At 36.0% G+C, this 23,406-nt stretch overlaps 1 protein-coding gene across 1 annotated transcript; it reads right to left on the bottom strand.

Moving 5' to 3' along the window:
• Positions 1 to 1,627: 1,627 nt before the first annotated feature.
• Positions 1,628 to 19,084, bottom strand: cpn1 (carboxypeptidase N, polypeptide 1). The gene is made up of 9 exons (XM_055043029.1): positions 18,437 to 19,084; positions 14,042 to 14,238; positions 11,991 to 12,146; positions 7,612 to 7,788; positions 7,376 to 7,487; positions 4,134 to 4,273; positions 3,638 to 3,737; positions 2,153 to 2,271; positions 1,628 to 2,057 (listed from the first exon to the last, which is right to left on the bottom strand). Exons 1-9 carry the CDS (start codon positions 18,669 to 18,671, stop codon positions 1,947 to 1,949), a joined length of 1,347 nt encoding a protein of 448 aa, XP_054899004.1. The 5' UTR covers positions 18,672 to 19,084; the 3' UTR covers positions 1,628 to 1,946.
• Between the last annotated feature and the right edge of the window lie 4,322 nt (positions 19,085 to 23,406).

Genomic DNA, 23,406 nt, shown 5'->3' with positions numbered 1-23,406 from the left:
TGTCTCAATATTGCTGCGAGTGGAGCGTCACTCTGATGCTCAGTCAGAATACATCAGCTCTCAAACAATAGCTCTGCTGTTTGGTTTCACTGAGAGGCATCAGCTGTTGAGAAATATGCATTAGTGGGCGAAAAATGAATGAAAATTGCTTAATTGATGTCAGAAATTCATGTTAGTAATACAATGAGTGACGAATGTCAATATTGTCTATTGTAAATGCTCCTCGGATAACTTTAGTATTAGAAATTGTACTCAATTTACAACTAAAACCACAGTTATATATTTAGAATATTACATTTTTAAATGGCAAAATGGCAGAGGGTTCATGAGTGCACTTGTTTGTTTCGGGAAAAGGTCACAAATTCAACGAGTGCCCAGAAAATTCGCTTTTCCTCTTTCCGGTGCGTCAAACAGAGAGGCTATTATAGTTCTGCATAGGTTTCAAATGACTGGATAAAAAGATTGACCACATTTAGAGATGCACCAATTAATCAAAATCAAGTAATTATCTTCCCACCTGTGAAAAAAAATCCAAAAATCTTATTTTTTCGAGTTTTGTGAAAAATGTAATGAATGTCATACAAAAGTAATTTTTATTTAAGCCTACATAATCTTTCAAGAAAATTTAATTATTTACTCTATAGTCTGTTATATTTTAGTTGATTTAAAAAAAAAATCTTAAATAATCTGTGTACTTGTTATCCTTAGAAAGAAAAACAATGTCTGCAGGTCAGAAATAAAAATAATTAATAAAAAACACCCCATCATTTAAAGGGTCATGCTGTGATTTTTTTTTTCCACCTAATCAAAGTTTTCTGATTATCTACAACCAATTAAATTAAGAAAGATAAAAAGATGAAAGATAAAAACAGGAAAAGGGACCATTTTAAATCCCAATATCAGCCCTCCTTTTTTCCAATATTACTCAAAACATTAATAATAACCATTTGATCATGTCCTAAACCTAAAAAAAAAAAAAACAACAAATTAAATCTGTGCTATAATTAACTCATTAATTCAAATTTATTTGCACTATAATTTGATGCCACCTGCTGGAAGCAAAGGATCAGTATTGTAAGTAACAATTTAATAACTTGTTTGTATTTTGGCACTTTTGTCCCTCCGTACATATTGACACCACAGAAGCTGCAATTAATTTACTCCATAAACCCAAAGATTAAAATGACCAAATCAGCCATCGAGGTTTATGGAAAAGTTTGTAATATTAATAAGAATGACAATTTATTACCTCTAGTGCAAATAAAGGTGTAGTACTACAAATACCGATAAAAAATAGAAAAACATTCAACAACAAAAAGCATAGTGAGCGATGGAGGAAAGAATTTAGGAATCACTTAGACGTCGCTGGTTTCTTTTTACAACAGCGACATCTAGCGTCCATGGCAAGAAAATCCACATGTGAACGTGTTTTCCAGCTTTTTTCTTTTTTATTTTCAGATCAGTAATGTGTGTTATCAATTTAAAAATTATGTTGAGTTCAGGCAGTTTTATTCTGAACTTTCAAATTGCATCTACTTATAATTTTATATATTTCTACATGCAAAACACATATTTCTTTCCTAATCATGAAGGATAATCAGTGCAAAAATAATTCAGAACTGGCAGAAAAATTGTAAAAACATTTTAATAACTTTTACAGTTCTCATCAAATTTTGCTTAACAAAAAAGTTGCTTTTTTTCCCCGTTTACACAAACAGTTGTGTTCATACATATCAACACTGTTACATAAATACATTGGGCTTGGAACAATCTTTCATATATATGTGAAGATTTATAATCATTAACAACAAAAGAAATGCTTTTATTCCATAATTACCCTAAGACTACAAAGATATATCATGAACATGTATCATTTACATAATTAATATGCTGAGTATGCCTCCTCTTTTACTGGGTTAACTTCTGTGTGCGTTTTTGTACATGTTTCATCTTGGGCCGAGCTTCAGTGATGCCTTGTGGGCGGAGATGTTCTTCTTCCCATGCTGGTGCTTCCCCTTTAGGTTTTGTTTTGGAGCTTTTTTCAAGTAAAAATGAAGCTGCCAGGGAGCAAGTTTTTAAAAAAGGTGAGTATTTCAGCTGCTTTTTAAACAATGAAATCTTTCAAAGTAGGGATTTTCTGAAATTTTCCAACCTGGATAGCCTCAGCTGGTCCCACCGTCACGGTGTTGGATGAAGGTAGGTAACCTGGAGCAGAGGCTTTCACGGTGTACGTTCCTGGCAGCAGAAGTCTGAAATAGTCGCCATCCACACCTGGAGGAATCCACAACACAGAGGTTGGTGTCAATTTTTATTTTACATTGCCATTTACAAATCAGAACTGGAAATATGTGGATTTAAAATCAGACAAGGTCCTAAAAGACTTGCTCTCTACAGTTGGTTCAACTAACCACTATGGTTAAGGCTACTTAGCATGACCACCAATGACAGCGGATAAGCAGTTATCCTGTAACAGTAGGTTGTTTCTCCAACATTAGCACATTGAGAAGCACATTAACAATGTTACTGGCAACAAAACTTTTATTCGCTGAGCTTCAGTTGCCTAAAGGACTTTGAGCTAGGGCTAGGCGACACAGCTAAAAAAACGAATCACGGTACAAGTGTTTCACATGAGTTGTTATGTATAATTGATTTGTTTTTCTGTTTTAAATATTTGAAATAAAACCAAACTAGTTTCACAATCTGTCCTCTTTTATTCAGTTTTCAATTCATGCCCTTGTTATTTTTTTGTAATTTTTAAACAGTTATGACGGAAAGTGGCATAATTTCAAACTGCTGCTGCGCCAGTTACTCTCCAAACTGTTGCTAGGTAACCAAGGAATGGGTGAGTTGCTAGGTAACCGAAAAGTGAATGAGCTTTGCTTAGCCGGTTGTTAGCGGTTGAGTGGCGAAAGCCTTTCCTTTGTCTGGATGAATATTTTTTATATTAAATATTCTTTTATATGTATTATCTGTTATACCGATCGTGTGTCTATTGCGTACATATTACTATTGATTTATTGTCCAGTTCTACTTTTAACCTAATATTAGTGAAGGTACACCTGTAATTGAGCACTATATGTATAACTTTAATCTTGTGTGGATTAAGGAAAATCTAGAATAAATTCAAACTTGTACACCGAATTCTTATCGACATCATCATCATGCAAACCTCTGTCCGGCTCTGTATTTAGACTGGACTTCTTTGAGAAGTGCATTTCTCCCTTCGACCAGCAGAGGAGGATCTATTTCTTCCTGAAACCGACTGCTCTTGTTTTCATTTTGTCCATTTCTCCTACAGTCGGATCAACTGTGCACTCCTCCTGCAATGGAAACTATTTAGACGTCTGTTTTTGCATCAAATAGCTATTATTTATTCCAGATGTGTAAGCCTGTTGCTATAATTTCTGCCTCCTGCAACTATCCAAATGGTCAAAATAAGCTACTTTATTGTTAAGAAAATGGAAATTTCTTTTCAGAGTCCACACATAACTCTAAAAATGCACAAAATGGGTGACCAAAATAACCAAATTTACATACATAGCACCTATTAACACATGTCACATAGGTACAAATGCAATAAAAACTGAATTTGTTATAAAAAAACATTTATATAAGTAGAAACAAACTAAAGTCTTACCGGTTGTGACATCATGATTAATCCCAGCGACAGCAATCTCAGCTTTACTGATTGGGTTGTTGTTCTCGTCATACACCATGCCTTTTATCCCATGATGCACCTGGACCCATACGGATGGCATTAAACAGAAAAGCAAAACTGCTGGAGTTTTTATTATCAAAAACATCATGAGAAACTTTTTAATACTAATACCATGGATAGCTGTTAGTGGTGGAGGGGTTACAAATTACATGTCGAACAAACTTTCCAAAACAATAAACTTTCCACAGAATGAAGGGATTTCAGTTTCACCACAATGAGGGGAAAAATAATTATCCCCCTTTGTGAAATAAGACTTCCTGACCATATATTTTAATTGCAGTGAATTAAGAGCACATTTCATTTTAAAACCAAACCACAACACTCATTGGCAGGAATATTTCTCTGAAACTGAAGGCCAAATTTAAAGAGACTTCACTAGAAGGACTAAATTAACAACAGGGAGAATTTTTCTAACCTGTTCCAGGTACGAAATCAGCGCCTCTCGATTGCCGAGCCATTCTCTGGGCAGCGACGAGTCTGGAGGAAACTTGTCACAGCTCAGCTCCAGAGTGATCTCAAAACAGTTGGTGTACAGGTAGTTAAAGTCCTGCATGCCTTAAGTAAATAGAAACAATAAATGAAAGATGATGAATCTATTCCTGTTTGATTTTAGAAGAAAAATCTCACTTTCTCTGAAGGTTTTTGGAGACAAAGACTGAACACTTTTCTTATCTTGTCAGATTAATAAACAAATGTTTATACATATTAGACTAAGATGTCACAATAACAAATTTTGGTAGATGATAAATTATTGAATATTATTGTGACAAAACAATAATACTGTTGCCTTGAGACCAAGTAATACAATAGTAATAATGGCACAATAATACAAGAATACATTGTCCAGGATCAATAACCTTTAAATTCTAATTAACATTTAAACACTGGAAGGCATTTTAATTATCCAAAATAAATAAAGAAAAACAACAAATAAAATGAATAAAGAAGTCTTTGTAAACAAAATTGTCTTTTAAAAAAAAGGGCTAATTGAGACCAAAACACTAGACTGAAAACTTCTATCATTCAGTTTTTGGTAAAAACAGAGAAACAAGAAAAACAATAAATAAAGGAAATGAAAATTATTGATTTTTCCCCATGCGATGAATTGGTTTATTGATAATTTTCAATTGATAATTTTGGGAGAGAAATCGATCTAAATCAACCCAGCTCTTGATCAAAATATAGTTACCTCATTTTAATCCATGATTTAAATATGATTAAACATATTTTTATGGTTCAGAACCAAAGGTTCACTTATTAGTCAGACAACATGAAGTAGACAAAAATGTCCCAACAAAAATAAAAATGAGATTTGAAATGTTTTTATTCAAGAAGCTCAAACTTGGAAGTTGAAAGGCTGAAACGTACCTTCACAGACCATGACACAACATTTGGAGCAAAATACCTGCTAAATTCAACATGACATACTCTTGCTAAATGAGACTGCGGTTGGTTTCATCCCATTGAAAAACTCACGACTCATTCGTAAAGCTCTGCAGCCTCACATACTTTTCAACTGAGATGAAGCTGAACACTTGCTCTAACGGGCAGATAAACATTTGAAGTTTTAGATAAATATTTGGTGGAAAAACGGGTCTCATTTCTCGATCATTGTTCTTGCTGGGTAAGTGCCATATTTCTTATGGCAACAAACTCAAACCGACAGTCTGATTATACCGTTTAGCAGCAATTTAAATTAACAAGCTAGTTTCTATCCCTCATTACAGCGTAAACATGTAAATCTCTCATCATTCTTTTGTTTTTTTAATAGAAGACAAAATACAGAGACTTTCCTCCACGTTGATTTTGATATAACAGTACACCAACTAGAAACATTTACAGACTTATTTATGGACTTTACAAAGTTTATTGGCTGGACAATTAAAAAAAATAAGAATATATATTTTTATCAATCTCAGTAAATAACATGTCTGATAGAAGTTTCAATAATTTCACTGAACTAAAGTAGTCAGAGGAAACTTCTCAAGTGGTATCAACTAACTCGCTCTTTGATTACGTAGCAACTTACTCATTCTTTGTTACGACCTACGACCTATGGAGTAGCAGATTCAGGTTTTGCGCCTGTGCCTCGTAACTGCTCAGAAAAACAAAAAGACTAAACAAAAAACATAAAAACAACCAAAATGATCCATTGGTATGAAATGCTTATATCGTGATATATTTGTCAGTCATATTGCCCAGCCCTAGTCTAAGCCTAGGTCAGTTTCAAACTACATTTACAGATCAAAATCATTACTTTAAATCGATGAACCTTTGACTCATTTCTAAGAGTTCTGCATAAATCTAAATCGACACAGACTGTGATGATAATATTAATTAGCCCTACAATAATCCTCTGTGTACAGTATGAAGCTCAACTTAAACGTTGCAACTTCTAGAGTAAGCCGAACACAGCATTACAACATTACCCAACAGATAGTCCAACTGTTACCTATTTTCCCCCGTGGCAGTGATTAAAAAAATAAATCCAAATTTTATCACTGGATTTCAGGCCTCGTCCATACTTGTCTTCTTTTTTTTTTTTTACCAAGTCTGTGCTTGTGTGCAGCTGAGAATTTGAAAAGTCGTTCCCTTTGGCTGCATAGGGCTTTGCTCAACATGACTTCATATTTTTTTATTAAACTATGTTCATCCAAGAGCACATTCTGGACATGTTGCCAGTTCATCTTAGGGCAACAAAGAGAAACACAAGAAAAAAACAACCATGCACACACCAGCCCTGTTTAGTCTGCTTTAATCCAACTCTAGTTAGTTGCTTTGGGAGGAAGTGAATGCGCTATAAAACACTAATGCAGACTAAGAAAGCAAACTCTGGTCCACCTAAAACTAGAAGCAGACCAGGTTTTAGTTCAGTTAAAGTTAAATTTCATCTTGGTGCCATTCAGAAGCGTATGTGAATGCCAAGTGGACCAAAAGTGGCTCTGAAAGCGGGAAGCAGACTATAACAAGTAGCATGTTGGGTGAATACAACCAAAACAAACCCGAGTTTAGTACTAGCAAGAGAAAAGAATTGTATATTTTATTTTTTTACCAAAGACAAAAGAGAAATCATACAACCGCTAAAATCTGACGCCATTCCATATTTTTGAATTACTAAAGTTTCTATGCTGCATTAAACTGGAAGTTTTGCAAACATTTGTAATGGAAACACAGCTATTGATCAACATACCAGATGTGTATTTGTTTGATGATTTTAATGATGACATATACAAAATGCAATGTTTATTGCTTGTTTTAAAATCAGTGACTGCATGATGTTTTCATGATGTAAAGCACTTTGAACTGCTGTTGCTGAAAAGTGCTATACAAATAAACTTGACTCAGGAAAAAAGGGAAGAAAGTCATTTTCCGAAAAGAAAAACTGGCCAATTGAACATTGTTGAGACATAACAATGGTCCAAACACAAATCAAATGAGTGGGTTTGTTCCACAAACGCAAAACTGGTTAATGATGAGCTTTCCAGAAAAAGGCTCAGGACGGTATCCAGTGACAAAGCAATCATCAAAGTATTGGGTGAAAACCAAAAAACAAATATTGCAGGAAATGCTGGAAAGAATATATTTAAAAGGTGAGAAAAGACAAACAAGTCAGCAACATGAACACAGGACACAACATGTTAAGAGTTAACTATTTACCTTTAGACAGAGAATACCAGCTGGCTCCGTTGGTGATGCCTTCGTTAAAAAAGTCTCCGCAGTTCCAGCCTAAGTGCATCCAGCTGTGAGCGTACGAGTACGTCCTCGCCAACTATCATCACACACAAACGCATACACTCCCCGTCATTCAGATGCTTACACAAATACGCAGCAGATAACAATGAGATCAGGTCAGATGTGCAACATGTGGAAGGAACTTTTAAGCAGCTGCACACCTGCCTGAAGATTTTGTCATCCGCAGTGGCTGAGTACGTGGTCCTTCCTCGAATGCGAGCGTCTCGTGACTTGTCGAAGGGATAGTTGGCCACCACCGCTCCTCCGTGGAGGTTGGCAGACAAGACGAAATTGTAGTTTTGCATCCATTTTATGACTGCTAGAGTCTCGGGTTCAACCTGTGAGGAAGAGTCAGGGTGAAAACTTGAAACAAAGTAATGCTGAGGGGTTACAGTGCAATGATGAATGGGCTAAATCAATTATGTTTGAAAAGTCTGGATTTCTTGTGACTAACGCACTCATTGGTTTCCACAGTTCAGAGTGATGTTAGCATGCCCAATGCCGCCATCTTGTTCAACAAGCGAGTTTTACAGGTTAGGCTTTCGATTCAGGTCAACTCTATGACAAAGTATATCTGCTTTCATTACAAGAATACAGTCATAGTTGTTCCCAGAATAAAGTTGAAATAATACAAAACTAAAGTCTTATCACCAGAATGAAGTGATAATTTAAGGAGAATTTTTAAAAGAATTTCAACACAATTTTAAAGCTTTGTTTTTATTAAAACAACTTCTTCCATAATTTTAATATGTTCCTCTAGTAATATTGCATCTTTATTCTAATTATTGTATGACTACTTTCTCTAATACCCTGTTGTTCGATTAGTTTACATTAACTTAAATTAATTTTTATGATTAACTTATACGAGTTTAAAAATATTTTTTCCTACTTAATTTGCTTTTTTAAATTGAAATTAATTATATTTTTATTTGTGTATACTTAAGATTAAATTACTAAATGTAAAAGGCTTAAATTAACTTTGACTGTAAAATATCATTAAATATATTGGTTGTAAAGTGCTGCCTAAGTTTTACTGAGTAGATTTTAGTATTTCTTTTTTTACAGTGTAATGCACATGTTATAATTTACTGCTTCACAGTGAGGTTGTTTTCAAAACTTTACTAAAAGGTAGTGATTACAACATCAAAACACAATTTTACCAAGTAATTAGCAAAAGATGAAAACATAAGATTTTCTATTTATGGAGGAGTTTCACTAAATATTCCAGAGTCTCTGTAAATCTTAAGCCATTTCTCCACATCTGAAGAACAGTGAGGCATTTTTCATTCCAATCCTTCCTTTGAGTGAAATATTATCGCTTGGCTAAATTACAGCATGCAGCCTTGATTTGCCTGAAGGCTAACGCAGAGCTTGTGGCTTCATGTTGCCACTAAATGTTACCCTGACCAGCATGAATAACATGGCGATAACAGTGGCACAGTTGTGTCTCCCAGTCTGGAAGCAGTCATCTGCGACAAACTGTGGCTGCCAGATAGAAAAACAGTAGTTTTAACCTTTTAATGAAAAATATGAAGGTGAAAAAAGGCGTAAATTATAAACTCCTCACGTTTGCTTGAGAGTAAAAATCAGACACAAAATGTTTCCTGAGGTTACAGCATTTCTGATTAGACTGGTTTACAGTTGAGGGATGAGAAACCAGTCTCCTAAACCAGTTTCGCAGTAATTTAAGAGTCCAGAATTATACATGAATATAATTTGTTATATTTTTTTTTACTTTGTCTTGCTACATTATGATTACACCAAAGACTTTTTTTTTATTTAATAGTTGTGTAAATATTTAAAAAATAAACAAATCATGGAACGTTTCCTGTATAAAGCACTTTTTATCTGTTGATGCAGAGATTAATTATTTTATATTACAGGTGAAAAGTCTATATGCCACTGTTTAAAGTGATATTACAAGAGAGGGTTTTACTTAATGATGTTATTGATGTTGTACTGTTTTTTTCTTAGTAAATGTTTTACTGTTGAATCAGCAGTAATTATCCAACTCCTTGAGTGTTTGCTTTGATCATGATGTCGTTCTTTTTTTCCATGTCTTCTTGTATTTGTTTTATTTGTTAATAAATTATCAGTTCAATCTTTTGTGTTTAGTTTCTTGTGCGTTTGGATTTATTTCTCTTAAATCTTTGTTGCTCTTTGTCTCCCTTTCTGTTAATGAGTCTCCCTCTCTCAGTTTCTCCACTTTCCTTCTGCCACAACTGTTTCCACGTCTCCTTTTTATAAGGAGACAAAAATACAAACTTTCACCTGGTTTATTGTTTTCCAGCTCAGTATTTAAGGTCCTGGTTTTTGTTTGCTCCTGTCTTTACTCTAGGTAACTCTTCTCAGTGCAGTTCTTTTTAAATGTCTTTAAATCTTTATTTTTTATTATTAAAGCTCTTCAAGTCTGCCTCCAATTAGATCCGACCAGAAACTGAACATGACACCAGATTTTTTCACTTGTTTAAAAACTGAAGAACAGTAACAGGAGACGGGCTTTGGTTTCTGAAAAAGCAATGAAACCTTATGAACATTGTGACTAATTATCATCATTTCATTATTAAAAGCAGATGGAAATCTCCTAAAATGTGATACAAACACCATCATGTCTACTTTCAACTTTGCACAATAGGCTGAAGGATGCTGTTGTCTCTTAATTAAATGGAAATCCGTTAGGCTACAATATTCATTCCAGCTGATAGAAAAACTTAAAAGGGTTAATCATGAACAGCAGCTTTTTCTTCCTGCATTCGAGAGGAGAAGTTGAGACTCCCCCAAGGACCTGACCTTCATGCTGGAAACGTGCCTTTTGGCAGCCTATTTTCAATAGTTTGACGGCACATGCTTTTATAAATCCCCCTACTGTTCATTTCACGCTTGAGTGCCCTGAAGCAAGTACACAGCGAACTACAGAAGCCATTCAATCACCTGGAACGAAGCCAGGTGTCTTCTGAAGCCAACCTCAATGATGGTATTTACTCTGTAAAGTCAAGCCAACAGTTTGTGCCCTCAAAGAGACTTTAAAGGTAATGTTCACAAAACTGCAGCTTCTAAAAATGACAGTAAAAGAAAGATATGAAAGATATGTGCTTTCTTTACTTGAAATTTTTGTTTTTCAAGATGTTTTCTGTGCTTTTATACATATAAAAACCTAAAACAAATACATAAAAACAACATAAAATTTGATATTTGTGTTAATAAAGCGGAGACTAGCTTTTATAGTAAAACACAACCGTTCAGAGGAGTTAAAAGCAAGTCACTCTACACACTTACAACATAAAACAAACCAACTGTAGAAGTTTATTATTTTTTTTGGGATTATTAACTTTAAAGAGTGCAACTTCTGCACCAAATTGCTTACAATTATCACCAGTTTCTTTTTATTTTGCCGCAGCTCGGCTGGTAAAGCAATCCGATCCTGTGCAAAACTCGCCAATTTATAAATATCAACAATGTAAATGCCAAAGAAACCCAGCAATGTTACAGTTGCTTTTTATTCAGCATACACACACACACACAAACTCATTCAGTTTCTCCCAGGCTTCATTTATCTCCTCACCTTCTTGTGTATTTTCTTTCATTTAAATAGTAATTTCTCTTAAGTTAATTACAGGTATGCAGCCAGAACCAGATTATTTACATTTAATATATTAGGGTGGGACAATAAATCAGTAATAATATACCGAGATAGACGCAAGATCACTTGAAGATCATTTTGTGTGGTAGAATATTCAATAATTTTACAGGTTAGTGGAATCAACGAACTCAGTCACTCTTTAGTTACCTGTTAAGTAACTGTCGCAGAAGCAGAAAAAAAATAAAAAGTGTTTGTCCAAGAAATGACTTAAGAGTAAAAGCACCATTTGGTAAAAGGTCTATTCAAGTAACTGATCAAAATATAAACCATTTAATCAAAAATAACAATCAAGCAGACAAAAATACAAACTTTTGTAGAAATTTGGGTATGTTAGAGACCAAAATGAAAATAATTTATATGAATAACCTTATTACAAAATAATAAAATCAGGCAAAGGAAACAGTTTCCAAATCAATTTCTTGATTAAACCTTTAACAAAAAAGCTGCTGGTATTTGATAGTGTCAGGTGAATTTTTGGTTAAAAATTCTAAATTCAAATATACTTTATTGATCCCAAATGGAAATGCAATTAAATTAAACTTACATTTAAATTTAAAACAGGCTTGTTCGTCATTCAGTGAAGTTGCTCAGAGTGGGTAGAGTATCCAGTAAGAGTTGCAATAATAAAATTACTCAAGTAAAAAGCACTCCATAGAGTATATTTTTTTCCAAAAACTAAATATAACTAGTTACTACCCAACTCTGCTCAGAGATGAAAACTTTTAACAGTTTACAAGGCAATGTTACCAAATATTGAGAAAATGTAACGTTTTAAACTCTAACTGTCCTAAAACAGTAAATTCTATTTAATGTCAAGCACTGAGAAAAGGTCATTTGTCTTTTAAGTGTTTTTAACAGAAATGAACACGTTATTATTGAAGTATCTCCAGTCAAACTGACCTGATGTTCCCAGTTGTCCGGCAGAGGAAGGTGGTGGTTCCGTCCGTTGGTTTTCTCGTAGTAATACATCAGTGAATTGAGGTCCGGAAAGTTTCGATTTAGATCAATGTCTCTGGAATTCCCCCGACCCACCAGATATCCGTTCAGCTCCGAACCCTGTTGACCCACAAACACAAATTGACCCATTGAGGTAATGCCTAGCATGTGTTATTGGTATAAACTAGCTGCTCTACGTCACTGGGGTCCGAGTTTTATTTTTCACTTGGCCTTAAAGGCTCAGGTCTTGGTTCGGTTGAAGTGAATTCTGGCGCGGTTTGGTCTGGGGACCGCTAAGAAACAGCAAGAAGCTAACCATAGCGCAAGGCATTCTGGGTAAATACAACCAAAACAAACGTTGATGTCCAGCGAGACCGGGAGAGAATAGCTCGTAGTCTTTTCCAGAAGACAAAAAGAAATCCTACAACCACTAACATTTGACGGCTTTCCGCTTTTGCTTACATTTTGTAAAGAAGGAAGTTGCGATCAGTGTCTCCTTCTGAGGCTTTTGTTTTGTGTCGTTTCTTTTAGTGGCTCTTGATGCAGCGCCCCCACAGGCGAAGGGGAGTAATGGTTGGCGACGCGGACTCAAATTTCTATCGCGATATTTTGTGGTACTACTGCGATAACGATAGGAAGTTCCCCACTAACACAAATACTGCTCTAAAAAAACGTTCCAATTTGTAGCACAAAGAAGTGTGTTTTGTATCGTTAAACTGCAAAACAGTAACTCCTGCCTTCATTGAATAAACAGTGGAGCAAATAGTAATAACAATCCCAACTATCAAAATTATTAGCATGATAATAAATTTATCAGAATAAATGATACAGTCATCATGAGGAAACAGTCTTCCAATTAGTTATTTTTATTTATTTATTTTTTATTTCCTTTATTTAACCAGGTAAAACCCAATTGGGATCTAGATCTCCTTGTTAAGTGGGACCTGGTAACACACAACAACCTGGTTACACAAAAGTAAAGCAAATTTAAACATACAGTACATACATGCAGATGTTGCATCCAATAAGTGTTTTATTTAAATTATTGCTATATTTTTAAGTTATGTATAAAACACTATTTTATTCATTTATTTAATATATTTTACAGTTATTTTGTTCAGCCACAGAAGTTACATCACTGTTGGTCTTGTAGCAGAAGTAGCATCAGTTGGTCAGTAACTTTGTAGCTGCGGGTGAAGAAACGTGACTGATTGTTTCTGTGTATCAGAGCCCGGCTGCTTCTGAGAAGAACAATTGCACGAAAAAGCAAACCGAACCATCTGAAACTACAACAAATGTACAAATGTACCAATCGAACCAAATGTACCAGAATACCACGTTTGAAAACCATTACAGACACCTTCATGAAAATATATTTGCTTCTGTTGTTCTTCTGTGATTGCATAGGACAGAACCAACACAATCCAAACCCAGATTCAGGAAAACAAACCTTACCATCCAGATGGTGCTGCACCCAAACATCTGCTAAGCGCCAAATTACAGTGCAGTTGTTCCTATGTGATCCGACTGGCAAAGAGAGGGTCTGCTGTCTGCCATGTGCTGCAGCTCGCTTCCGGACTTATAATTACCCTCAAATAGATTGCACACACGTGTATGTGTTTGTGTCAGAGAGCGCAGCATGCGATCTATGTCTCAGTCCCCAATTACCTCTGAGATAGTTACTAACTCAAGCAAACACTGGGATAAAAATGACCTGCTATTGTCTAAATGTGTCATTTGAAATTAAAACAGATAGCTTCGCATATTATCGCGTGGATTTAAACAAACTATGTGTTGAGTGTGAGGAATGTGCTTCAATTCAACTTACAGGTGTTTAGTTTCACTCTGGGACCCTGACATTTTTGGCAAATAAAAAAATCTACTTCTTTTTTCTTCTTTGGTAGCAGATGACTAGATTAGAAAAACAGACAAAGAGTGTCCCTTGGGGAAATTCCTGTCTCTGGTTTTTCTTTCAGGGGGAAAAAAGCTCACACATGTACCAGAGTTTACATTACCTGCCTGGCTGCCACTTCATAGCCGTCGGGGTTCATGGAGGGCAGGATGTGGATGCGTGTGTCATGGATCAGCCGCGTGATCCGCTGGTTTCCGGCCCGGTACTCCTCGCAGAGAAACTGCGAGAGCTTGATGAGGAGTTCACGGCCTAGCACCTCGTTGCCATGCATGTTGCCCACGTACTTGAACTCTGGCTCCACTGGAGGAAGGATTGGAAAAATGCATGTAGCCGGAAAGTAAAAAAGACCATCCGGCATGAGGGCGCATACACACTTGCACTTAATTTTTTAAACAGTTCAAGATCAGCTTGTAAATAATTGAGTAGTGCAGCTTTTATAGTAAGAGAGAAAGGAAGTGCTTTTTCAACTCAACCACTGCAAAAACAAAAATGCTGTTAAATTAATGTCAAGATTTCCACTTTTTGCAGGTACTGAACAGGTCAGCGAAATTATGTCACTAATAATCAGGCACGTTAATTACATCCTAACATCATGTGCTTTATTTTGGTAAACAAAAAAATTACATTTTGAGGCTTATGTAAAGTTCAGCTGAGAAAGTACATTTTATTTATTTATTATTATTATTATTATTATTATTATTATTAAATTAAGTTATTTAATTTAATAATAATAAAATCATTGTTAATTTTATTACTGCTAAACTTATAATAAAATGAATTTAATAATTCTTTTGAGATTAATTATCCCAAATGGATAATTAATGTTATTAATTAATACTATTAATTAATATTATTTTTATTATGGGATAGTACATTTTCTTGTCCAGTTATGAGTCAGTTTGCAATCATTTTGTTTTATGTGATATCAGTAAATTGAACAGGCATATGTGTACCATAACATGTTTTTAATTACAAGTTTCTGATAATTATTGAGTCGGTGTGTGATTCATTTCATTAAATCGAGATAAAGGGTGTAATTATAGAGGCGCTCACTTTCCAAACAGAAACATTTTGGTACGGTAAATAGCGGTAAGCTAATTACTTTTTTCCTGTTTTCTCAAATTGTTTGAAATAAATAATTAAATATAGAAGTTATTTGACCACATTTGGCTTGTAGAGCATGAAAAACAGTTTGCACATATTTGTAAATATGCAGATGAACACACTTAACTTTTTCACAGTTAACGGTGGCCCCAATCACTACAAATAAACAATAAAATTTAATGATTCTCATTTAAATGACTCAGCTATGGTCTGAACACAGGACGTCCTCCCAGTCCGCAATGGCATTGCGTCCGTTCCTGATCCAATAATTTAATTTAATTTAATTAGACGTCCAGGGCAGAGTTAAACCCAACATATTATTGTAATAAAGCTTTTACTGCTTCAGACCACCATTTCAGTAAGAAGTGTAACTTTTCGTCCTTCTTTTGGTTTTGCTTCGCATATTTCAGCTCCATTTTGTCGCTTGTTGTAACCGCAAAGTGAGTCAGGTGCAAATCATCTGGAGTGTGTGATTACTAGTGGAGAAGGATAGGATCGCGTACGCACTTATTCTATAAAGTTTGCTGTTTGCTGATGTTTGCTGATGCGCTAACAGTGGAGCTAATTAGCCCTTTAGCTAACTCTGGAGATATTTAGCGCACTTTGCTTGCCCTAAATTAATTTTTTTTTTATTTTAAAGAATCCAAAGCGCTAATTTACTTGGCTGTTTTGTAAACTTTCAGTTGAATGCAGTTGAAGTCTTTCTTGTTTTCTATTATTTTATGTTAAACAAGAAACTTACTTTAAACAAGGAACACAGACAGCAGACATTGAAAGTTTTGTTCTCCCTGGCTTAATTTTACTGCATTAATCTTGTTTTTAGAGTACGTAGAGCTTCAGTGTGATTTATACGTATAGCGCTGTGACTTTGTGTCTGTGAAAAGCACTTTATAAATAAACTTTCCTTCCCTCCTTACTATGCAGTAACTCACAGGGGACAACATTAATCATTTACGCAAATCATCTACAATTTCCAGCTTATTTTCAATAGCTTATAATTGGAAGAGATAAAGATTAATGAGAGTTTATGAGAGTCCCAGAGTCTGAGTGAAGGCCAGTCTTTGAGTAAATAAAAATATATGCTGCTAAAGGCTGCTTCTGTTCTTCAAGTATTGATTCTTTTGTTGAACAAACGCCAGAGAAAATAGTGCAAATATCCAACTGGTCTGAGGGGGGTTTATCGATACAATGATCAATCAAAATTCTATCAATGAATTTTGTTAGAGACATTTAATTACAGAAGGGACATTTCTGTAAGTTTTTGCACAAATTGTGATTTGAATTTAGCTGAGATAAATCAATGCTGCAGCTGCACAATCCTTGAGTAAATTAACTGATGACAGGAGGAAAAACTTAAACTCTTCTCAAAAAGGACGATTTCAGCTGAGGCAAAGAAGTGATTGTGGCTGATTTTGCTACTTCAGAGAAGGTCATCTGGTATTCTCGTTGGCATCTTTGAGACACCAATCCAAACAACGCCGTCGGCCGGATAGATTTCCCTCCTCCCTGGGGTCGCTTCATTAATCATCTTGAAGTGCAGAGAAGCCAATTCTGGAACTAGAAGACCAAGCAGTTCCTGGACTATCAAACATGATTTGATTTGTTTGGAGGGAAGCAGTGCTGATACCTCCCAATTTATTAACGCTTTCCATTAATTGTTCATGACTTCACTTCCTGTAATTTACCACAAAGTGAGTTCAGGAACAGCCAGAGCAGCCGAACTTCCTAAAGAGAGTAAGAAATGTTGACCTGGACGAGACCTCGGGTAACTCCCCCGTCATGAAGCGACCAGTTCCTGTTTTTCACCTTGAGACAGAGAAGGCACACATCCTTCAATTCTACTGAAGGAAGCCGCTACGTGTGCAGAAGCAGAAAGGGGAAAAAGAAATAGAAATGCAAGCTCAGACAAAATAGCATTCTTTGCAGATGTCAGGCTATTTTTCAAATTCTGGCAAAAGCAAATGAGGGAATGGGGAAAAGAAAAAGAAATCTTGGGATATGATTAGTTGGTATTTCACCCGCATAAATATGTGCAATGAAGTTGTGCTTTTTAATTTGCAGCAAATATGCAAAACAAACAGAGGAGCTGATTTGGAGCAGAGGAAAGGAGGTGGGGGGATTAAACAAGGAAAACATTTTGCAGGAGTAGGCTCAGGGTTAAACCCATGTTGACTCAAAGTGAACCTATTAGTCATCTGCTCAGCTTTGAGTTACACCACAAAATTTGTCAGAGGTTGGATGGCAGAGATGAAACACAGATGTTGGCTCTGCTCTTTTGTATTTTCTTCTTTTCGCTGATGTTTATCAGAGACGCCAGCCTTGGAATCACTCCTCTCTTTTCTTGTCCTCAACAAGCCGAATCCGAGAGCTTGTGTTTTTCAAAACCAGAATCCTCGCAGACTGCTCCGTCTTCTGCCAGCTATGTCCCAACAGATAAAAGTACGAACAGAATGTGCTCTGAAATCTGTTCCGCCGACTGTTCCACCATAATATATTTCATTTTCCCAGCCTTGTTTGAATGCAAATTACTTTCAACAAGCGGCGTATGAGCGTTAAACACCCACACCACTAGGGGGCCCCCAAGAGCGCCAAGTTGATCGAATAATATAAATTAAGTAGTATTACACATGAAAAACAAGTTCTATATTATTTTTAAGGTTGTTATACAATAAATACTGTATACTAATATCAAACTTTTCAGCCTGTTTACCGTAAATTTATAATTTATTATCTTGTGTTACTTTAAAATTTTTTTTCTGGATGATGAATTATATTATAATGTTGTTTTGAAACTATTTTCAAGTAATATATAGGTAAGGATATAAGTTTTAATAAACATTTAACACTGGAACTGGAAGACATTTTAAATATCCCAAATAAATGAACAAAAACAACAAATAAAATGAATTATGAAGCCTCTGTTCACAAAATTGTCCTTCAATAAAAAGGGTAGTTACAACCAAAGGGACAAAGGAGAAAAACAATAAATCAAGCAAATGGAAATTATTAAGCTCACTTTAATTTAATTTAAGTGATTAACTCTCCTCTGATTATTTTTGAATGTAATTAATGGAGCTGCCATTGATTTTTAATGACTTATCACAAGAACAAGCTTTTTTTCTAATTTATTGGAAACATCGCAAATGCAAAATTGTGTTTTTTAGATAATTTTGTAATAAAAATGCAGAGCTAATGATACCAGGTATGATACACACATAAGAGTAACTGAGGAATGATTAACCATTCCAGGTTGACATGTTTGTATGGGGGCGGGGGCACCAAATGAAAACCCGATTAGGGCCCCAAAAAGATTTGGACCGGCCCTGCTTTCAACACACCATAAAACCTGCTTTTGCTCAATGTGCTTCCAAACAACGAATCAGGTGTTACTCACAAGCTTCGTGGATCCCTGGGTTGTCACTGAACTCCAGCACGTAGAGGTGGCGCCCCTCCACGCTGCGCCCAATGCTGTAGATGCGGGTGACGTAGGGGCAGTCGTTGTGCACCGCAAACAGCACCCGCACCATGTCCTCGTATCGGTGATGCTGAAAGTCGGAGCCCGACGCCGGGAGCCCCATCAGCCCCAGCAGGAGCGCGCAGAGCCCGGGAACAGTCCTCCCTTGCAGCATAGTCCCCGACTCCCTCAAACACACACCACACACACACACTCACACACACGCAAAGGTGCGTTCCCGCAACTATCCACAACACACGGCTGTCAGATGCGGGTTTTTTACATGCCAAACATTTTCCTTACTGCTCTTTTCTTTTCTTGGTCCTGATCTCCCTCTGCCTCCTCCCACATTCAGACCCCGGAGTGAAGAGCAAGCAAGGACAGCCCCCCTACTCCGTCTTTGTCTCACTCTCCTCCTCCAACAGCTGCTCCTCTTTCACTCTCTTCCCCTTTGGGTTCTTGTCAAGTACATGCTACTTGCTTTATTAGTGCTTTCGAAAGCTTCCCAAAAGCCCCTGCAGGCTCCCTCTCTCTCTTACTTTTTCTCCCTCTCTCTCTTTGCGCACAGAAATGAGCTCGGTATGTGTGAAGCGCTCGTTTTCTGTCTTTAACGCAGCTTATATGCTGCTTTCCATGGGAAAGAGGGGTTGTTTCCACGGAGCTGCTTTCCCCAGTCCTCCCAGTCCTCAATCATCCATTCATTAACTCTTAAGTCAACACACAGCCTCTGTGTCTGAGAGGGCGCATGCATGTGTGCCTGGGATGAATCGATGGAAAAGCTCTTTCGCAACCTTTAGGGTGCTTTTTGCGGCATTGTTTCTTCAAATCAATCAGGAGTTGCGTGTCCATTGACCACATAATTGCGCAATTTTTAAATTCCTTTACTGAAAGTAGCTAGTTTTTTGAGTTTTTTAAAATCTTTGATGTGTTTTTAGGTCATATCAGTGGCCTTTACATTACAAGTGTATGCAAAATGTTGTCAACATTTCGCTCATGTCTAAAAAACATAATTTCACAACAGAAGTAATTAAAAAACATGCAGCGCTATGATCCTCCAATTACTTACTTCCTGTTTTCTTCTTCGTGGTTTGCGGCAGTGGTAACATCCGGTTGTTTATTTGACTCCTAAGATGCAGTTTTGGAAAATAAATACATTTTTCAAAATACCAAAAAATAATAGCACCAAAACTCATAATTAAAAAACAAACAATTTTTTTATTTAATTGATGTGTTTAAATTAAACTCAGCAAAAATAATTTTAGAAATGTCAAATTGCGCAATTATATGGTGATTGGAAACGTTTTGTGCACATTTGTAATGGGAATGCAGCAGCTCCTGCCTTGCAAAACGATTTACACACTATTAATCTTTTCAAATTTCGTAAGTTAGAATCACAATCTGGACTTTATTTGACGGAGCAACACAAACTAGTAAAAAAATACAGGTTACAAATCTGCATTTGTAGCAGCTGGGCCCTGACGTAAACCATCACAAAGTTTCTTCTTATATCACACAAAGTGATGTAACTTTGTGTGTAAGCGATGCATAATGTGAACAGATTCTCCAACCTGAGCCGTGGATCTCTGCAGCTCCTCCAGGAAGACTGAAAGCCTCTCTGCTGCTGTCCTGATTAAAGGCTTTTCTCCTTCAACTTGTCAGTTTTAATAATCAACTGCATTTTGGTAGAGTTGCAGGGATGAGTCAGAAAATGTAGAAAATCTTACCATGACTTGAAAAACTGAACTATTCTTGTGTGAAATTCAAGATCTAACATATGAATTTGTGACATTGGTAAATAATAAAATTAAAAGATTCGCTGTGCATGACTTCTTCTTCTGATGCCTTCACAGAACTGCAGGATTTATACAGAGATTAAATTATAGGCTCAGTCTGACATTAGAGGACTGTTTTTATTTTTCTCCTACTCCCCAGTGACTAGTTAGTGGTGATTATGCCAGTGAAATAGTTTGAAGTTTATTTGTTGTTGCCGTTTGACAAAATGTGCAGAAACTCATACTTCTTCAAAAAGGCCAAATACTTTAATTAAAGTTCAAACAGATATAACTGGTGGAAACCCAGATGCAGCCCCTGACAACACAAACATTGAGAAGGAGCCCAGACGGCTAACAACGTTATTGGAAGAAAGAGACGCTTTTTGCCAAGAGGGTTGTGTAATCATGTGAGAAAATAATAATAATACACACAAAGGGAAAAGAAATCATAAGTGGCGCAAGAGAAGGAGGAGGCTTAAGATATAAAGAAAGGGAGTTAATTAAAAAGGATATAGCAAAAGGAGAACTGATGAAGAAATCAGAAAGCCTCTCTTTGCAAAACGTCCCAATAAAAGTTACTTTAAGCCAGTCCAGATATCTGAATAAGTTTTGTAATTTATCGTGGATTAAAGTAAAATATTGTGAGATACAGGCTCTTAAAAACATATTAATGCTTTTTAAACCTTTCCACGTCATGCCACGTTGCAAACAAGTTATTCAAGTCTCGAGTGGACAATTTATTTCAATTAATAAACCACATAAAATTATCAGGAATGAAATCCAAGCCTTTTATGGTTCCTGAGAAACCGACATTTGCTTGGAGGCATTGCTCAGCATAGTGACAACATAAAACATGCTACATGCAGTACGAAAAAAGCAACATCAAAACATACTCCCAGCTGTTATGCTGTGCTAAACAGCATAACAGCTGCCCAACTTCAAGATGGCCACTGCCTTGTCTCCTCCATGGCAGCCCTGAAACTGGACGATTCATTGCAATTAATAGGCTGGACCTGAAACATCCACTATGAAACACAACAAACATTTTATATCGTGATTCTCAATTCTGCCCCAGGATGAAGCGCTTTTCCCCATGGGGAGAAAAATTTATGAAAAGCTGGCTATTATAAAAAGTATGAAGGTTAAGAGATATAGCTGGCATTAGGAGCTCAAGGTGAATAGTATAAACGTTGAATGGTGAAAATAGCACAAAGTATGGAGGAGCTAAATCTATGGGGCAACCAGAAATGTGGAACTCAATAGTGTGAATGCATTGATAATAAACTGAGGACAAAAAATAACCTTTAGAGGAAATAAGAAGAAAAATCTGAATCAAGAGATTTATTTTTTGACTAATCTGATTGTAAAGTTATTGTTATGTTCATCGGAGTGACATTCTGGAGGAAGAAATTGTCTCTGGATTATTTTGCAAAAACTCTCCGTAGCTCCAACTCAAAGGTAAAAGTCTAAACAGTTTGTGTCCAGGATGTGTGTGGTCTGCAGACATGTTATCTGCCTGTTTCCTTAAGATTATCTCCAACAATCATTTCTGCACGCCTGACGTTTTGTTGCAATTTGACTTTAGGTTTCAAAATGGCCTAATTAAATCCCATTCAAAGCAGGACATAGCTGTGGAACAATTTAAAACCTGCCTGATGTTTCTACCAAATTCATACAACTGGCTCAGACATACAGCAGCTACAAAATATGAACTCAAATCCCAGCTACTTATTTCAGATTTTTATTTGGAAAGGAAAAAAAAATAATTTTCCTTCATAATTATCCATTACGTCGTGTTGGTCCATCATAAAAAAACTCAATGAAATGCACATAATTTTATGATTATGAGGTGGAAAAATTCAAGAAGCATGACTGTAGTATAGATTAAATAAAGTCTTGTGCAAAATGTTTAAGAGCGGTATCTTTTTCACTACGTCAGACTGATGTTCCAGCTGTTTCTGTTTTGGGAAGCTCTCAGGGTTTAAAGCCTGTTTGGTTAGAGGGTTGCTGTCGGAGGTTTTACAAGCAGTGGCATGGACGAAACAATCTGTTGAATCTGCTGTGGAAGCTTTAAAGCCCCGTTTGACGGAGCTAACAGATGACTGATCGATCAGAAACTCACAACGCATAAACGCTGCACCACGAGTGTCCAAACTGCAGCTCGAGGGCCATTTGTGGTCCATGGACTGAAACAAAATTGTTTGTTTTAAAGTAAAATTATTACAGATCAAATTTTCTTATAACTTTTAATGAAAGTTTGCTGCACCCAACTTGATCAAACTTTGCTAAATATCGTAAACGTTTTAAATGAAAGTGACCCAAACCTTGTTCAGCCCCCAAAATGTGAAAACTAGATGCCTCTCTTTTTTACAGCAAACGTGAAAATTACATTTTGGATTTCCAATGATTAACACTATTTATTTAAAAAAAAGAAAGAAAATTGCCTATGACTGCTTACAATGTGATCTATCTATCTATCTATCTATCTATCTATCTATCTATCTATCTATCTATCTATCTATCTATCTATCTATCTATCTATCTATCTATCTATCTATCTATCTATCTATCTATCTATCTATCTATCTATCTATCTATCTATCTATCTATCTATCTATCTATCTATCTATCTATCTATCTATCTATCTATCTATCTATATCTATCTATCTATCTATCTATCTATCTATCTATCTATCTATCTATCTATCTATGAAATGGAAACTGATTGTGTTGTTGTCTGTAAATGCCTGAAATACTTCACATTTCTCTGGTGGTGTTTCTTTCTCCACATTTATGTCGCTCTGCTCTCCTTCGCTGCTTTGTCTCCTGGTGTTTCTGGTAAATAATTGCTTGTCTTGCAGCCAGAAACATTCACGGTCTTGTTGTTTTTGTTGAGTTTGAACATTCTCCCTGTGCATTCTTGATATTCTGGCCATTGATGTGCTTCTTTGTTTCTTCAGTTTTCCTACCTGATCAGTTCATCAGGGTTGCAATTTAACTTTTGACTTTATCTAAAAAGTATGAAATCTCTTATTGCTCTTTTCTTGTTACACTTAAATGTTTCAGATCATATACACAAGCTGTAATTTTCAAATAAGTATTTCATTTATTGTAGAGGGGAAAAGGCTGCCCAGCTC

This window comes from Poeciliopsis prolifica, unplaced genomic scaffold (assembly GCF_027474105.1).
Source record: "Poeciliopsis prolifica strain line A6 unplaced genomic scaffold, Auburn_PproV2 SCAFFOLD018, whole genome shotgun sequence".
Lineage (NCBI taxonomy): Eukaryota > Metazoa > Chordata > Actinopteri > Cyprinodontiformes > Poeciliidae > Poeciliopsis > Poeciliopsis prolifica.
This window is presented reverse-complemented; position numbering and strand designations above follow the sequence as displayed.